Below are 16,171 nucleotides of genomic sequence, written 5' to 3' on the forward strand. Positions count from 1 at the left end.
CCTCCTCTTTCTGTTCCACTTTCTCCTATTCTTTTCCAGTTGGGTGTAGGCTTGGAAACTGCACGTAGATATTGGACATGCTTCATGGCTTTACACTGATATGGGGTATTGTGATTTGCCTCAGGAAAACAGGGCCCTAACTGAAGCCTGTTGATAAAGTTGTTATCAATGAAGGTCAGGGTTCTTGTATTAACTGTATGTTAAGTTTACTTCCTTTAATAAAGTAGATTTTAAATAGGTTTAAGGCATGCAGAGTGGATTCAAGTCTTTCAGGACATGAGGTGCCATGAGACATACGTCGTATGCTCTGAATTAAACTTGTGAGACTAAAAATTACTTTTGGAACTTAGTTAGCCTTTTTCTTTTGCATATTTAAAATGCACAAGTAAACATCAGATGAAATCAGAGTAAAGGACAGTTTTAAAAGTGTCTCTGTATTAGATGATGTACAGTAATACTTCCACCCTGTTATAATTAGGTGGATCCACCTGGGCTTAGCTGTAACATACACATAGATTAGATGCTTTATTAAACGATAGACTAACATTAACAAAATCAAAACAGCAATGCAGCACTTTAATCCTCTCTAAACAATTCACCTGAACACACACAGTTCAGGGTCAAAGACCCAAACAGGTCTCATGGTGCCAAAATCATGCTGTTCCGAAATAATAATACTGATTAAATAAGGAAAAGCCGCTTGGAGACCAAGGATGTGTTTAAGCTTAATTAGCAGAGGGACCTGTGTAATTAAGTCATCTTTAATTAGGACTGAACTATTAGGAGTGGTGGGGAAAAAGAAATAAATAAAGGGGTGGAATTTGCTAATCTGTTCAAGAGAGACCCTAGTGCAGGTGACTCATTTCATATGGCTCCTGTTTTGTATGATCCATTTTTTAATGTGGTGACTGGCTGCATAATTATTATATGAGGGTAATTATGAAGCTAGCTGGTCTGAGAAAGCTAGTGTAATCCATTCCCATCCAGGAAGTGAGAGCTTGTAAGCCCTAGAGAGAGAGAGAGAGAGAGAGAGACAGAGAGAGAGAGAGAGAGAGAGAGAGAGAGAGAGAGAGAGAGAGAGAGAGAGAGAGAGAGAGAGAGAGAGAGAGAGAGAGAGAGACTCTTCCCTTTTTTATAATTGAGTGCTTTTTTGCTCTCTTTCTGCTTGCAGTTGAGTCTTAAGAAAGAAGTCTCTCCTTCACTTGTATTCAATGTGTTCCCCCTCCCTCTTTTGTTGGAATCTTTCTTGGAGGTCCAGCTGAGCTAATAATGAAAGCACAGCAGGTATACAGTAAGGTGAAAGGTGTTGGGACCTGATTCAATTACACTGTCAGCACAGGGTCACTATATACTGCATGTTGACAGTACCAGTATAGGAAACCCACAGCTTCCACCTATGAAAATGAAATAAATTGTTAGATGTTGTCAGTATATAAACAGAATACATTGTTAATACATTATTTTATGGGAACAGGCCTCCGGAACCATGACTGAGATTCACACTTTTCTGACTGGGACTGAGCAAAATATCTATTTTTTTTCGTAGTATTATTATGACTGCAATTTAAATCCAGGACTGTTTTTTTGGCCAAGAAGACAAGCATCTCATTGCTGTCCAAAATAAGACCAAAAAAAACATGTATCTCCATATTTGGCACTTTTTATTTTTTATTTTTATTTTTCTACATCATTTAAAAAAAAACAACACTGTCTGGAACTTTCAATGAACAACCAATAGAAATGCTCCAAAATCCCTTAGAAAAAAACTAACTTAACTTAAAAGTTAGGAACATATTTGCATTCTCTTGTAAATTCGTTATATTGGAGATGAATGTGTTTTTTAGACAGCAACAATATCCAAATTTTCTGGACTGAGGCTTGAATGCTGAACGCAGTGTGCCAGACAGCCAACAGGGGTTTGGTTGCCTCTGATTTGGTCTAATTTCTCTACAGGCAGTTTGCAAGCTCACTGTTATTAGGTCAGATTTCCCCACTTAAAATGTGTTCAGACATTTTTGTTGATGTTGTAGGCTATAATAAAAATGGTAGCTCTTGTGATTTGAAAATTGCTCTCTTTTAAATTGCAATTTTAATACAAAAACAATAAAGCTTTTATCCCGGTATCTGACCATTTCCAATGTGAGTCTTTAACAATAATTCATTTCACTTTTTTAGGTATTTTGTCTTTCTCCTTCATTCCCACCCCCTCATTCTCTGTCTCTGATCCTATCATTCTGTCAACCCCCCATGAAGTTCCTACACTAATTTCTCTTTTTCTCTCTCCAGCGGGAGATGGGGTTCCGGTACAGAAGGATGGGGAACAGGTAAGCCTGACACAAATAACAACACCATTTCCTCTAAACCAGCCAAATCACTCAACAGCCACGATCCACAGAACTAAACTCTGCTCAGGTGAACGAATTATCCTGATCTTGAGTATCCTAAAATGGTTATCTGTTAGGAAAAGATGCCAGTTTGTCACCCTTGGCTGTTTAGAAAAGAAGTGTGAGCATGTTTGCATATCACACTTCATTAAGTCACAGTGCTGCTCCCACTAGAGCTGGATTTAGTGTGGCTGTTGCAGTAGTTCCTCTAGTTTTTCTTCTGGCCACAATGCTAATGCTTTATGCCTTTATGCAGTCTGATCCAAGGTGTTCCAGCACATGCTAACTATGTCATTTTATAGAGTGACATGGAAACCTGTTTCTGAATCTGGTGCTAAGATCAAACTGTGATTTTAGGATGGTTAGTAAGCTCTTGTTGTGGCATAAGCATCACCATTGCTACATCACATCACAGTCATTCCTCTCTGTTTCTTTCTTCTTTTTCATTGCCTTAGAGCTGCACTTGAAAATTTTGCAAATAGCGCTAAACTTTGGTCACATGCATGCATGTGCATAAGGCATATACACATGCACATACACAATGTTTCATAGTACAAAAGGCTAGCAGTACAATTCAGGCTCTTTTCTGAAATGCAGAGTCAATTGAAGCATACCTAATGACATTCTCTTTGAGATAACACCTTATCAGAGTAATGACATATTCCTCCGTCAACACATCCACTCCAAAATAACAGTAAAAAAGGTACCCTGTAACGAAGTGATAACCCATAGGCTAATGGCTGTTTACAATGTGTTTGAGAGGAAATCAACAGATGCATGATTATATCTTTAAGGAGTAACCAGCACAGACAAATGTGGTGGTTAAAGATAATGAGGAACTGCCTGCTGCTGCATGCAGTCATAAAGAAGAGCCTTATGAGAATGTATCAGTACTTTATCTAAAACCCCTTGCTGTTTGAAAAATGATTGGGGGAGTGTTTGAATATATACAAAAATCTGCAAGCACTTACAAACACCATAAACAAGTCTGTTCTCTGTAGTTTTGGTATACGTAACACTGTAACACTGTTATGACACAGTCATACACCATGTTGCTGTTTGCAATGCAAGCAGTCATTGTTTCTAACTTTCAGATTTCAGTGCTTATGGAGTCAAGCTTTCTGATTTCCAGCAACAATCTATATACAGAACACATAAATGTAGCACCACACCTTAGCAGCTAATAATACCTCCAATCTGCCATCCAGCTCTTGTGCTTTACGTTCAGCTAGATGTTTTGTTCGTGTGCATACTTTGTATAAGAGTACTGCCAGAACAGAACAGCATTTTTCATTAAAACTGCAGTTGAAATCTTAACGGCCTGTATGTGGGCCTGAATGGCAGTCATAACTATATAACTTAGATTTTAGTTTTATAGTAGTTACTAGGGGTGAACTGATCATGAACCTTTATGTCTGATGCCGATTTTGCTTTCTTTTCAACTTTACAATTGGCCAATGCCTGATTTTTTGGCCATTTTTTTGGCCAACTCTCACACTGTGAGAATTTCTATTGCTTTTTATTGGCCAAACTGCATAAATAACATTATTTGCATTTTAAATGGCCAAACATGCATTTTCAATTAATAAAAGAAATATATTTGCCTATTTAAATACCATTAGTGCTACATAGAATACGTATTTAGCACTTACCTGGCTCACATTATTTACAAAAATTGCATGCATCTCTAGAAGTTAACAAATAATTCATAGTAGTTTGCAGTAGTCATTGAATAATACATGAATTATAACATAAAAAATAATTGAATAATAACCAAATAATATGGATAGAGGTCAAGGGGTTCAAGTCTCATCCCAAAAATATCAAAAACCTTTTTTCATTTCGTAACAGACAACTCCAGCCTGGTCTCGGGGAGAGTGTGGTGTTATGAGAAGTGCACTGGTGAATATTTAATGTCACACTGACACAGTTCTCACAAAATCAAAAATGTGTATTATAAGAGCACAAAGATGGCAACTGCAGCCACACTTTAACAGAGAGGTAGCAAATGACAGGAGACAGCATTCCCCTTTAATCAGGTACACAAAGGCTGTTGACTATGCCTGGCCAACCCTTATTATTGGCTCAGGCAGCCTAGCCCTCTGTGAGCATGCAGAGAGGAATAAACAGTGATATGCTGAATTTAGCTATGCCTTCTGCAGAGCCTCAGAGATGGATCTAGGAGTCTGCACAAAGCATTGCTCTGCTTTGTGCAGACTCTTAAATCCATCTCTTATGTTGTTCAGAAAGCCAATGTGCCAACAGGTAAAACATGGCTCCATGAATGAACAGTGTGGATTTTGTGTCCAAATTTTGTGCTGATTCTGGTGTACGGGTCTCTAAGTGAAGGTCGCATGTGCCATTGGTGCCAACCAGCAGCCGTGACCGAGCAGCCCACGCAACGCATGGTTGCATTGACAGCGATGACTGCTCATTGCCTCAGGCAGCCGTAACTTGCCTGCAGTCCTGCAGCTGTGTGTCAGTATCCTGCAGAGCAGTAGCTCTGTGGAGCAGAAAAAAACACACACATACACAGATCTGTAGAGCACAGTACAGCAGACAGCCCTCTAGAGCTCAGTATAAATAGTAGTTTAGCGCTGCTGTTACATATCTCTTAACGTAAATTCTGTAGGGCTGTCAAAATTAACCAATTAAACTCGCTTGATAAAAAAAAAAAATCTCTTGAAATTGACCATGAAAGCAGTGATTAGTTGGCAAATTGAATACTGATAATGCATATTTTACAATCTATCTAACAAACACACTCATTTTCAGTACTATGCAGAAGTCAGAGACCACTTTTTATTTATTTGATTTCCAGTCAAGTGTATGTTGTTCATTTTTTGGGATATATTTTTGAGGGGATTATGTATAAGATGCACAAGGAAGGGGATGTCCAAGGAAAGAGAGAAAAGCAGAGAAAACCAGACTCCTCACAACAGTGCAAGATCTGGTAGACCACCAAAACTGTCACCATCAGATAAACAATACTTACCCCTCCTGTTATCTTTAAATTTACTGAAACCTTTTATCCTTGGGGTGAGTTTGACCCCAGCAATCTATTTTAGATATGTTAAACATAAAATGAGGTCGAATTGACCCCAAAGAGGAGAACTAAAGCTTTCCTCTTTGAGAGAGAGGAGAAAATCAAGCTCCACTTTTGCTTCAGATCTAAAATTAAAAACAGGTGTTTCTGTCTACCCTTCCACTGTGAGAAGACAACTCAACACTGTGAGTCTAAAAGGATGTGTAACTGGTTAAGAAGATGTTAATGAGAAAAGGAGATCTGCAGGCAAAAATGCAAATCAACAAATAAGGTGCTGGTGTTCTCAGAACAATGGACTGACCACTCAAGAGTCCAGACCTTAACATCACTAAAAATATCCCTGCAAATTTCTTTGTAAAACTAAAAGCAAGTCTCCCAAAAGAATAGAGGCTAAAATAAAGGATGGACACTCTAAATACTGAAAAATAATAGTTTAAGTTTTCTGTTAAATTTGTGTTTTTCCTGATGTTGAAAAATTAAACTTTTACTTAATATGTCTGGAAATTAAATAAGTGAAGTGTGTCCTCTGACCTTTGCACAGTGCTGTATATACATTTTTTTTTTTGCCACATTTTGTTTTTATTTATTTTTTGAAGTCTTTTTCTAGTTTATAAAGGATTCTTTGAAAGGCTATGTATGCTTTGTTGTTGCTCACTTATTTTCAACAGTTTGTTTGGCCTTTTCTAAAGTATAAGCTTGTATATATAGGGGAGTGGGTGACATTGTTGCCTGACAGCAAGAAGGGCCTGGGTTCGATTCCCAGGGTCCTTTCTGTGTGGAGTTTTCATGTTTTCACTGTGAGTCCCAAAAGATGTGATGAGGCAAATTGGAGATGCTAACTTGGCCCCCAGGGTTTGAATGTGTATGTATGTGTTTCTGCCCTGTGATGGACTGGTGACCTATCCAGGGTGTTTCCTGTCCTCCACCCAACTTTACAGGAGAAGGAAAAAAACATACTTTACATACTTTAAGTCAGTGGAACCAGACTTTCGTCCAAGTAATTGTTTGGCTGTTTCTTTTGGTCCATTTTTCATACAATTTACACACAATGTAAAGTGCAACAGGCACTTTCAAATTATAAAATATAAACAACAAAAATGGAGATACAAGGTTTTGTTCCAACAGCAGCGAAATGTAACTTAAAGCACAGCATGCATGATGTGAGACCAATACTGACTGGGTGTCTTGATTGCTGGGTGCCACGCAAGCTTTGTTGCTATCTTGTACTGTATGTGACAACAGTAGCAAGCAGGGTGTCTTAGCGACAACCCAGAGTGTGTGCAGCAGAGACTGGCTTTGTCACAGCACAGCTTCATGCAAGGTCTTTTGTTTGTTAGTCTGTCTGTCCTATGTGTCTGTCTTTCCATCTGGGCGATGGGCTCGAAGGCACATGCAAGCTAATTAATAACATTTACTCCAGTGGTTTATGGAAATTAACTGCTTTGACTCAACTGTGTTGCCCTTACTGTAATTAGTAATTCATACCAGTATGTAAGACATACACAGTTAAATTCAGTATGGGCAATTACAGCAGTCGCTTACAGTAAACCATCTGAGTATAATGTGGTTCTGCAGTGTAGTTTTTCATAACTCCACTTCCCTCAGGAACAGCTTTAATTACTGCCAGTATGTTTGTCTGTCTGGGCCAAAACTTTTTTGCATTTTGCGTGTAACCTCGCTAGAGTTTATTTGCAGTGAACAGCATACAGGCAACTATTACAAAGGCTCTGGCATAAAAAGGGAGACTCATTATATCGCTGCATATTTCCATCACTATAAAAAATAGATTCCCAATTTAATTACTTCCTCTCCTCTTCTGGGCTGGCCTATGTTACTCTTCATTTTCTCTCCTGAACAAAGATTCCCTCTCTTCTCCTTTCTTTCTTCTATTTCTCCTTCTTCTTTGCATGTTTTTAAACCTGCCTTCTTCTGTCACAATTCCTCTCTCTTCTGTCTCTTTTCTATTGCTGCCATTCTCGCTGTTTTCTCCTCTTTCTCCATTCCTCTCTTATCCCATTACACTCCCTCTATCTCTCTCTTTCTCTCTTTCCCTCCCTCTCTCTTCCTCTCTTTCTCTCTCTCAGCATGGCCGAACAGACTTTTCATGGGATGGAATCAATGTAAGTGTTGTGATTATCATTCATTCGTTTTCTTTTCCATTCCTTTCTTCACATTCACTTTAGATAGCTTTGTCTTTTCCCTTCACTCCCCAATTCCTTGCCCTGTGGTCTCTCTCTGCAATGTCCTCGCACTGATTTATTGGTGTGCTGCATTAGTTAGATCTAATTGCCAACCCCTGCCTTTCCCAAAAAAAAAACTACACTTCCCAAAATGCAAGAGGACAGACACTGAAGATCAGGCTGTTGGGAAATGTAGTATCTCACATCTTTGTTAAAATAAAGTGCTAACTCTGTATCTACCCCCACTTTTCCCATCTCCTCTGTCTTCTTCATCCCTCTAAATATTCATAAAATTTCACCACACTCAAATTTCCCTTTCCTCTGTGCTGCCGTGCACTTCCTGCTCCCTTACTGTTCCTCTTCCACTACACTTTCCTTCTTTTTTCCCCACCCATCCCCTTTCTTTTCTCTCTCTCTCTCTCTCTCTCTCTCTGGGCTGTCTTTCTTCCCCTCCAGCTCTCCATGGAGGACACGACTTCCATCTTGCCTCGGCTAAAGAAGCGGAATTCCAACGCCTACAGCATTGGCGCTCTGGCTAAGTCCTCTCTGTCAGGTGTGTCAGGTGTGTGTCTGTCCTGTAAACTGGTAACTGACCCCATGTTGGCTCCAGTCTGAGTGGGTGGAGATGGAGCCAACATGGCCCCTTGTGGGTGCCCTTTTCACTCCCTGTTTTCATTGACAATGCTCACCAATGGCTTCTCAAGCCATTGGTGCAATATCAGATATCAGAAGAGATCCATACAGAGAAAGAAAGACACTTACTCACAGCACATTTTTCATACAGTTCGTCATTCTGGGAGTGGCGATGGATGGGAACTGCAGTTGGTTTTTTGTATGTTAAGTGCTTTGTGGAGTGTAGCGTGAAGATCAGTCAGTGTTTTGTGCTGTATTAGTGTCTCTTGTCTCAGATATATTATATTTGTGTCCTTGTAAAACTGTAATGTGTAGTGAAGTGCAGTGCAGTGTTAAGTTCTTTCTGAAATTTCTTTAAAAGCCACTTATTAACATTTAAAGGACCCATATCATAGAATTGAAGAACTGAATTTTCCTCTTTTTTAATAAAAGAGTTTGCTGTAGTATGTTGTTTCAAAACTTACTCTTCTCTCCCCAGTCCATATAGTCCATATATGGAAACTAAGCTGCAAAACCAGCCTATTTTGAACTCACTGTTTTTGTGATGTCACAAAAACCAACACATTTACAGAGATCTGCCTGTTCAACTGACAGCAGTTTAGCTCCGCCCATTCCCACTGAAGTTATAAGCAGTGTTTTAGTCCAGACTGCTTTTTGAATAAGACAGAATACATGACAGCTAATCGGAACAGATCTTATTTTTATATCATCACACATCACTACATCACTCTCAAAGGCACAGTAACAAAAACAGTCAGTTCAATTGTAAGGAATGAAGAGAAGTTGGAAAATGGTCATGTACAATTAATTAAGACCAAGCAAATGTTATCAGTGGAATTCATTACTCGTAACAAGGAAAATACAGGATATGGGCCCTTTAATTCATAATCATCAATTCATTTGACATTATGGAAGGCGAGGTCGTTAGGTCTACTAACACCAGGTTTAGTGTAGAACACTGCATTAACATCATAAAGGAATTCATGAGACCATTTCTCCCCTGAATGTTATGTAAGGGGTTACAGATAGACTGTTCTTTAGTAAGCCAGCAGTAAATTATAGCCTGGGTTCAGCCTTTTACAAGACCTGTGGTAAAAGTGTTAAATAAGGCTAACTGAATGAAAGACAGGAGGAGAGGTCTAAGTGCTGTGTGTAGATACGCATTAATGTGAAGAGTGATCATTCCAACAAGCCATAGTGTCATTCCTCAGACTGCATCCTCATCTTCCACCAATTAACCTTCTACCTTCACCTCCATCTACCTCTGTCAGAGACATAACCACTCCCTTCCCCCGAGTTAATTTGTGCACATTCTCATAACAGCTCTACATTCACCTAATTAATTTACAGCCTCCATTCACTCCAACTCATTTGTACATGTCACATCTATCAAGCTCCCGAGCATGTGTTATTTGCAACTGATCTTTCTCTAAACCACACCAACATCCTGTCTTCCTCCTTCCCTCTCTCTCTCTCTCCAATTCTTTTGTTCTCATCTCTTTCTCTCTCCCTCAATCTCTTTCTCCTCTTACCCATCATTTCATCTTTCCAACCCAGGAGTGACACGGTCCATGAAGGATAAGGTTACAAAGCCGACGGCGATGGCCCAGGGGCGGGTGGCCCACATGATCGAGTGGCAGAACTGGGGCATGCAGACGGTGGGAGCTGGGGGCTCCAGCGGCGGCCGAACATCCACCCTCCACCTCCAGCATGAACGCAAGCTGGAGAACGATGCCTACAGCGACCTCAGTGATGGAGAGAAAGAGGCACGCTTTGCTGCAGGTAAAGAAAGAGATAAAGAGATGGAGAGAAAAGGGTATAAGACATAGATTGTAAAATATGGTGCAAGAGAGTTCAACATTGTATACATAGAATACCAGTCACACCTACTTATAAAGAGTATATATATATATTTTTTTTTTACTATTTTCCACTCTTTAGAATAATAGTGGTGGCATCAAAACTATGAAATAACACCTATTTAATTATGCAGTCATCAAAAAAAGAGTTTTTCAAAGGAGGCCCCCTTTGCGTTAATGCAGCTTTTGACACTCTTGGCACTGTCTCAGCAACTTTTGTGAGGGATGAAGGTCTTGAAGAAGTTTCATACATGTAGACCTTCTTGGCTGCAAAAGACTTTTCGCTATGGAACCATTTGAAAAATACAGTTAAAATGTTTGTTTTGGAAAATGATTCATAGCCTATGTAAGCATCACCTTCACTGTTTATAACTGTCATAGAAGTAAATGTTGAGCTTTTAAGCATAAATAAAGATCAGAATTTTAAGAGTATGAAAAGCATTTAGTTGGGTGTATCCAAACTTTTGACTAGTACTGTATATCACTCTTAATGGTTAAATATGGAGGGTCAATATCTTGGTTCATATATAACCTATAGAAGGTGCTATATAGAGTGCTATATATTGTAGAAGATTTTGTTTTAATTCTATATAGAAATGCTTTTGAATGATATTGTTCTTATGTTATTATTTACATGGGCATTATTGTTAATATCACTGTCATTATTAGTAAAGTTATGTAATAAGAGCTTAGTTATATAGAATTTTATATAAAATCTTACACTTTTGGGAGTTAGCTTTACATATACAAGAATGAATATATGCTATAGTATGATTAGTCCCACCTTTATTAGAGAAATAAAAATGTGTTTTCCATTATACATCAGTCAAGTCAAGTCAAGTCACTTTGTTGACACTGGAGTGCATCTAGTTCATAGGAGGGAAAAATTACTAACATCAAGCTTCTCAGTCTTAAAGACATGTAATACTGCACACCCTGAACACATAACACTCTTTTTTCTCTGTTTTATTTTCCTGACTGGGACAAAATGAATTTCCATTTGTGGACAAGCGAGGCAGTCAAAGCTTAATCTAATCATATGAGCTCTTACAGTGTAAAATAAGCAATCTGCTATTATTTCACATTGCATCAGGTGTTACTATCACCACACACTCTTAACACCCCTTATTCTTCATGTGCTGCTTGCATGAATGGTGTAAATCAGGCTGAATGGATGATAATATGCTATTTGTGGTGATGGCAATGGTGGGAAAATGGCAATGCTTGTGCAGAACAATCTCTCATTCATGATGTTGTGTCTCAACTGATGTGTCCTTGTCCTCATTATTCAAGCTTGAGGTTCATGGTAATGTGTCTCAGACCCCATATTGAGACTGCAGGGTGTTTGAGAAACAGCAATATGATGAATTGTGTGTGCAGGAAATTACCAGTTTGAGAATTTCTCCTTTGATGAGATTCAAAAATACAGGAGAAAATGTAAAACACCAGTGGCTGTGCAACATTGACTTTGATCCAGATACCACATAATCTGTGACCATCTAAAATGAGACAAAGACTCTACAACCGCTTACCAAATGACAGGTAGCTCTATGGAGCAATAACAAGTGTAGAAGCAATGCGTTATTGTGATTATTTTGACCCAGCTTAAGAGACAAAGCATAACTCAGTCATTTCTAAAATAAAAATGCCAATATTCTTCAGAATCTGATAGGGAAATTGAAGTCATTGACTGATTTCCATCTTTTTGGCCTTGTCCACCTCTGTGTCTTTGCTCTGTAAGGAGTTCTGCAGCAGTTTGCGATATCTGAGGCCACTCTGCTGGCCTGGACCTCCATGGATGGAGAGAGTATGAGCGCGGGCTCCAATCAAGGCAGTGTTGCCCACCTGAGTGAAGCCAACCAGGAGAGCATCACCAGCCGAGGTACATGACTTCAACTCCCAGAATGCACTGAATTCAACCATGTTATGTTATTAAAGTAATACTCCACTGTTTTCCAACCTAATTTCTATTAGGTGAACAATAATTTAGATGCATTTCCTGTTGAATCAAAACATACTTTTAACAGATAACAGGTTCAGTTCTAAGTGTGCTTTATGCCAACTTGTTTTCAACTTTTTTCTAAGTACAAGGAAATGCGTAGTCCATAGTAACAATGTGGCAGATAGAGTGTAGGTTAACCTTATTTCTTTAATGTCTCATAAGGTTTTGCGAATAAGACTTTTTTTTTGCGAATAAGAATTCTTAACCAGCCACAAGCCCATAATACATGTCCATTGACAATGAGGCTTTAGCTCAGAGAGAACTGATTAGATGTAAGAGATTGAATAAGCTTTATCTTGTCTTTTCTCTGCTGGGATTGCTTTCACTTTTTTCATTTTTAACTTATTCAAGCCAAGAGAGTTTCTTGGAGAGCAAGATCATTTTAAAAGAACACGTTGGCAGTGTTTTGGAGGGTGACAAAGGGTTACCATCCTCCACTTGATTTGAAATTCAGCACACACTGGGGCTTGAATAAATGAGTATCCAAAGGTCAGGGACCAGTGGCTCTCTGAGGGTCGAGTACAATTGCAAGAAAGAACTTGAACATTTTACGACTGAGCTAGAATACAGGGCAGGAATGAGGAGTAAAAAGTTCAACACAGAACTATTATCATCTTACTCATGTCAATACATGCATAAAGAGTAATTTCGAAGAAAAACAGCAGCAAGTCGTATTGCGCCAGTCACATATTAAGAGATAAAAGTAAAGGTGTTAACCCATAGTTTACCTGTATAAAATAATTTTTTTCCTTTAATTTGGAGGCATACCACTTGGTGAGCCTGCAATATGAGAAATCTAGTCTAGTGCAGTTTCCCTCATTAACTTTGGCCAGTTAACATTAATATTTTTGTCACATTTGTTGTTTTTTTCACTTTCTATTCTATTAGGTCTATTAGACCTAAAAGTCATCTGATCTGACTGTAGCAGGTGGGGTGGGACCACATACATCAGCCTATTTACTGATTTATGTGTCTACATTGTGCAAAAGATTCATCGTCTCACATGAAAAGCAAGCCAAGCCATCAGAGCTTGTGCTGTAATAATCAGATGGCCATTTGAGGGATTACAGTTTGTGTCCTTCATAGGGAAAAACATTAAAGTTGCCACATCTGGAGTGTAACTTACTTATGTGCATATATTTGCCCCTCAATCTCCTCTTGCAGATGATCCTCCATCATCAGAGACTTTGTACTGTCAGTTTATCACAGAAAACAGCCTGACTCTGCTATCTCTCCAGTCTCTTTCTCTGAATGGGTTTGATTGTGTTTTTATGTGTATTTATGTGTGACACCATTAGGCTGTTTAACTAAGGAACAATTCACAGTAAAAAAAAGCAAAAACTAGAACATTCTATACAGTTATCTGGGAATTTCTACTTTTTGGAGGGTTTGAATATAAGGTTAACTGTCTCTGGAGAGCAGGGGTGGGCAACTTCAGTCCTGGAGTTCCAGATTCCTACACAGTTTGGTGATTTTCCTGCACAAGCACACCTAATTAAACTCATCAGTTAATTACCAGTTTTGGTTGGTGTGCAGAGAAATCAACTAAGTGTGCTGGACTCTGGCCTTCAGTTCTCCACTTCTGCTCTAGAGGTTGACACCTACGTAAAAGGTTTATCATGTCTAAAACGTTCATCCTTCCCTTCAAAACCACATCTGTGTTTACATGGAGAGAGAAAAAGAGAGGGGGAGCAACAGAGAGGGCACTGAAGAAAATGGCCTGAGAGAAAAAACACTGCTCAGCTGGCAGAGTGTGTTTGAGCAGCAGCCACTACGCTGCATTACAAGAGCCATTTTCCTCAGTAAATAAAGCATCTCATTTCTGGCCTGCCTGCGGGGCAAGCAAGCCGAACGCTCATTTTACATTCAGAATGATGACTGCAGGGGGTGGGGGGAGAAAGTGGGATTTGAACTACACAAATAGTATGCTCCAGTATCATTATTCAGTGTTATTGTTATTCAACAATTGGCTCAAATCTATCTCGTTTTTATGGCAGAGTGGAAACTTGAGAGGTTGGGAGGTTTAACAATGCTGTGACTGACTGACTGACTGGCATTATGCTGAAATGTGAAATGACTAAGGCACTTCCAGTCCTTAGTCTCAGAGGATACTGGTGTTTGTTGACATTCATATCAGCGTTCTCCCTTTTGTTTTACCTTCAAAGTGCCTTTGAGAGTTTTTAAATTCTAAGCCCTTAGCACATCTCCAGAAGAGTGTGTTTTAAACCACCAGGCTGAAAACTGTCTGCTGTTAGTGAGACTGAGCCTGCAGTAACATGATGAAACGCCCATGAAACATTTCCACAGCAACTGAGCCTCCTCAAACCTCATCATATCAGAAAGATATATGGTCAGATTATAGCTCTGCAGCGGACTCACTGACAAATATGTAATTGACCTTGACACTAACAACAAAGGTCTATTTAAGCTACATGATCATTATCCTTGTATTGCTCGTTTTCACTCTGACAATTGTCATATCTATGGAGTTGCATAAGCTAAATTATGGAGCTGTTATGAAAAAAGAATTTCTTTTCTCTCTCTCTCAGATCAGATACTGCATCACTCCTCTGCAGAAGTATGGCCTCACACCTACGTTTCCCAGGGCCTCTACTGCCTCTCCTCATCAGATGCCTGGGAACCAATTAGCAATGAGCAGTCGGGTGTGGCCTCCCCCGCCACCGGCTCCTACGTCATGGCAGGTGGGACTTCCTGCGAGGGTGCCTATGATGGAAATGCTGCGGGTCACTACCTGTCGCAGCAGCAACAGCAGCAATTCAACCTCCAGCAACACCAACTACAACAGATACAGCAACTGCAGCAGATACAGCAATACCAACAACAACAAATACTGCAGTATCAGCAACAGCAACAGGTGAGCCAGGGCCACAGCTGCCAGCAGTCACTGGAACAAAGACAATGACAGCAAGCGAGTCGGAAAACCAGCCACTCCTTCAAGTCTCAGCCAAAATCACTGCAGAATCAGTAATCTAGTTAAAAGCCATATCTACTGCTGCAGAATGCTAATGCACGCTTAAAAATAAAGCCTCCTAAATGGTTCTTGGCTTGGACACAGTTCTAGGAGAAACCTTAAAGTGATGTAGAATCTTTACATTATGCAGAGTTTTTTTAAATTTTAAAAAAGATTCTTTAGTGAAACATAAGTGGTCCTTCTATGGGATACTCTTTGCAAGGCTTTATAACCCTTTTTGGTGCTATATAGAACCATTTTTAAAGATTCTTTTAAAGAACCATGTACATCAGGGTTTCCATCATAGAGAAGAACAATTTAACCATACTAAGAACCATTTATGTTTTTTTTTTATTTATGAGTTGTTATGATTCCATATATAACTACTTTTTCTTTTTTAAACGTGCTGTGCTGCCCAACTAGAAACCACTAGAAAGTAACCCTAACCCCACCCAATAAGAGAACACAGTCTTATTCTATTTATAACTTATGCATATACAAATATGCACCCCCAAGACAGAAGTTTAACCATCCCTGTTCTATGGCATTGCTCCAAAGAACTCTTTATAGTACCTTTATTTTTAAGAGCGTCGTAGCAAGGCTGGCTTTTTTCATACCAATTTTCCTCTTTTCCCAGTTATTGGAACAGAGACTACAGAGTGCCACTCAGTCTTTACAAGCCACACCCAACAGCACCATCCACAGTCTACCTCCACTCACTCACCCGCCATTGGTGGACCTGTGGGGTGCAGGGCATACAGAGACCTATCAAGCCGACGTGGGTGGTTATATAGGTGTGGCAGCAGCAATGGAGGGAAGTCTGACGGCCCCCTCAGAGGATGTGGGAACAGAACACTCACCTTTACTGGAGGCTCAGGAGGAGGAAGAGGTCAAGGTGAGGTCAAGAAGGTCTTAATTAGTAAACCTGTCACTGAATGTAAGTGCTTTCTAGATGGCCAGTTCACCAATCACAAATGAGTCAGCAGCTACCAGTCAAAATTAATTTAGGAGACAAGACTGTTACAAGATAAAATGTCCTTAGTCATTATGGTGCTGGGAAAACATGAATTCGAGGCTTTGCTATTCAGTAGTGAAA

General features: G+C 39.5%; 1 protein-coding gene across 5 annotated transcripts in view; it reads left to right on the forward strand.

Moving 5' to 3' along the window:
* Window positions 1-16,171, forward strand: part of fam131bb (family with sequence similarity 131 member Bb) — a 42,292-nt gene that overhangs the window by 21,023 nt on the left and 5,098 nt on the right. For 2 of the 5 annotated variants that reach the window (XM_036584702.1, XM_036584711.1), the window contains exons 2-8: window positions 2,287-2,324; window positions 7,515-7,550; window positions 8,067-8,172; window positions 9,801-10,025; window positions 11,844-11,984; window positions 14,654-14,979; window positions 15,713-15,970. In XM_036584702.1, coding sequence (XP_036440595.1) covers window positions 2,287-2,324; window positions 7,515-7,550; window positions 8,067-8,172; window positions 9,801-10,025; window positions 11,844-11,984; window positions 14,654-14,979; window positions 15,713-15,970 — 1,130 coding nt within the window. The remainder of the gene's footprint in view (window positions 1-2,286; window positions 2,325-7,514; window positions 7,551-8,066; window positions 8,173-9,800; window positions 10,026-11,843; window positions 11,985-14,653; window positions 14,980-15,712; window positions 15,971-16,171) is intronic. The other 3 variants (XM_036584717.1, XM_036584724.1, XM_036584733.1) reach the window with 3 other exon arrangements.

This window comes from Colossoma macropomum, unplaced genomic scaffold, assembly GCF_904425465.1.
Source record: "Colossoma macropomum unplaced genomic scaffold, Colossoma_macropomum, whole genome shotgun sequence".
Taxonomy (NCBI): domain Eukaryota; kingdom Metazoa; phylum Chordata; class Actinopteri; order Characiformes; family Serrasalmidae; genus Colossoma; species Colossoma macropomum.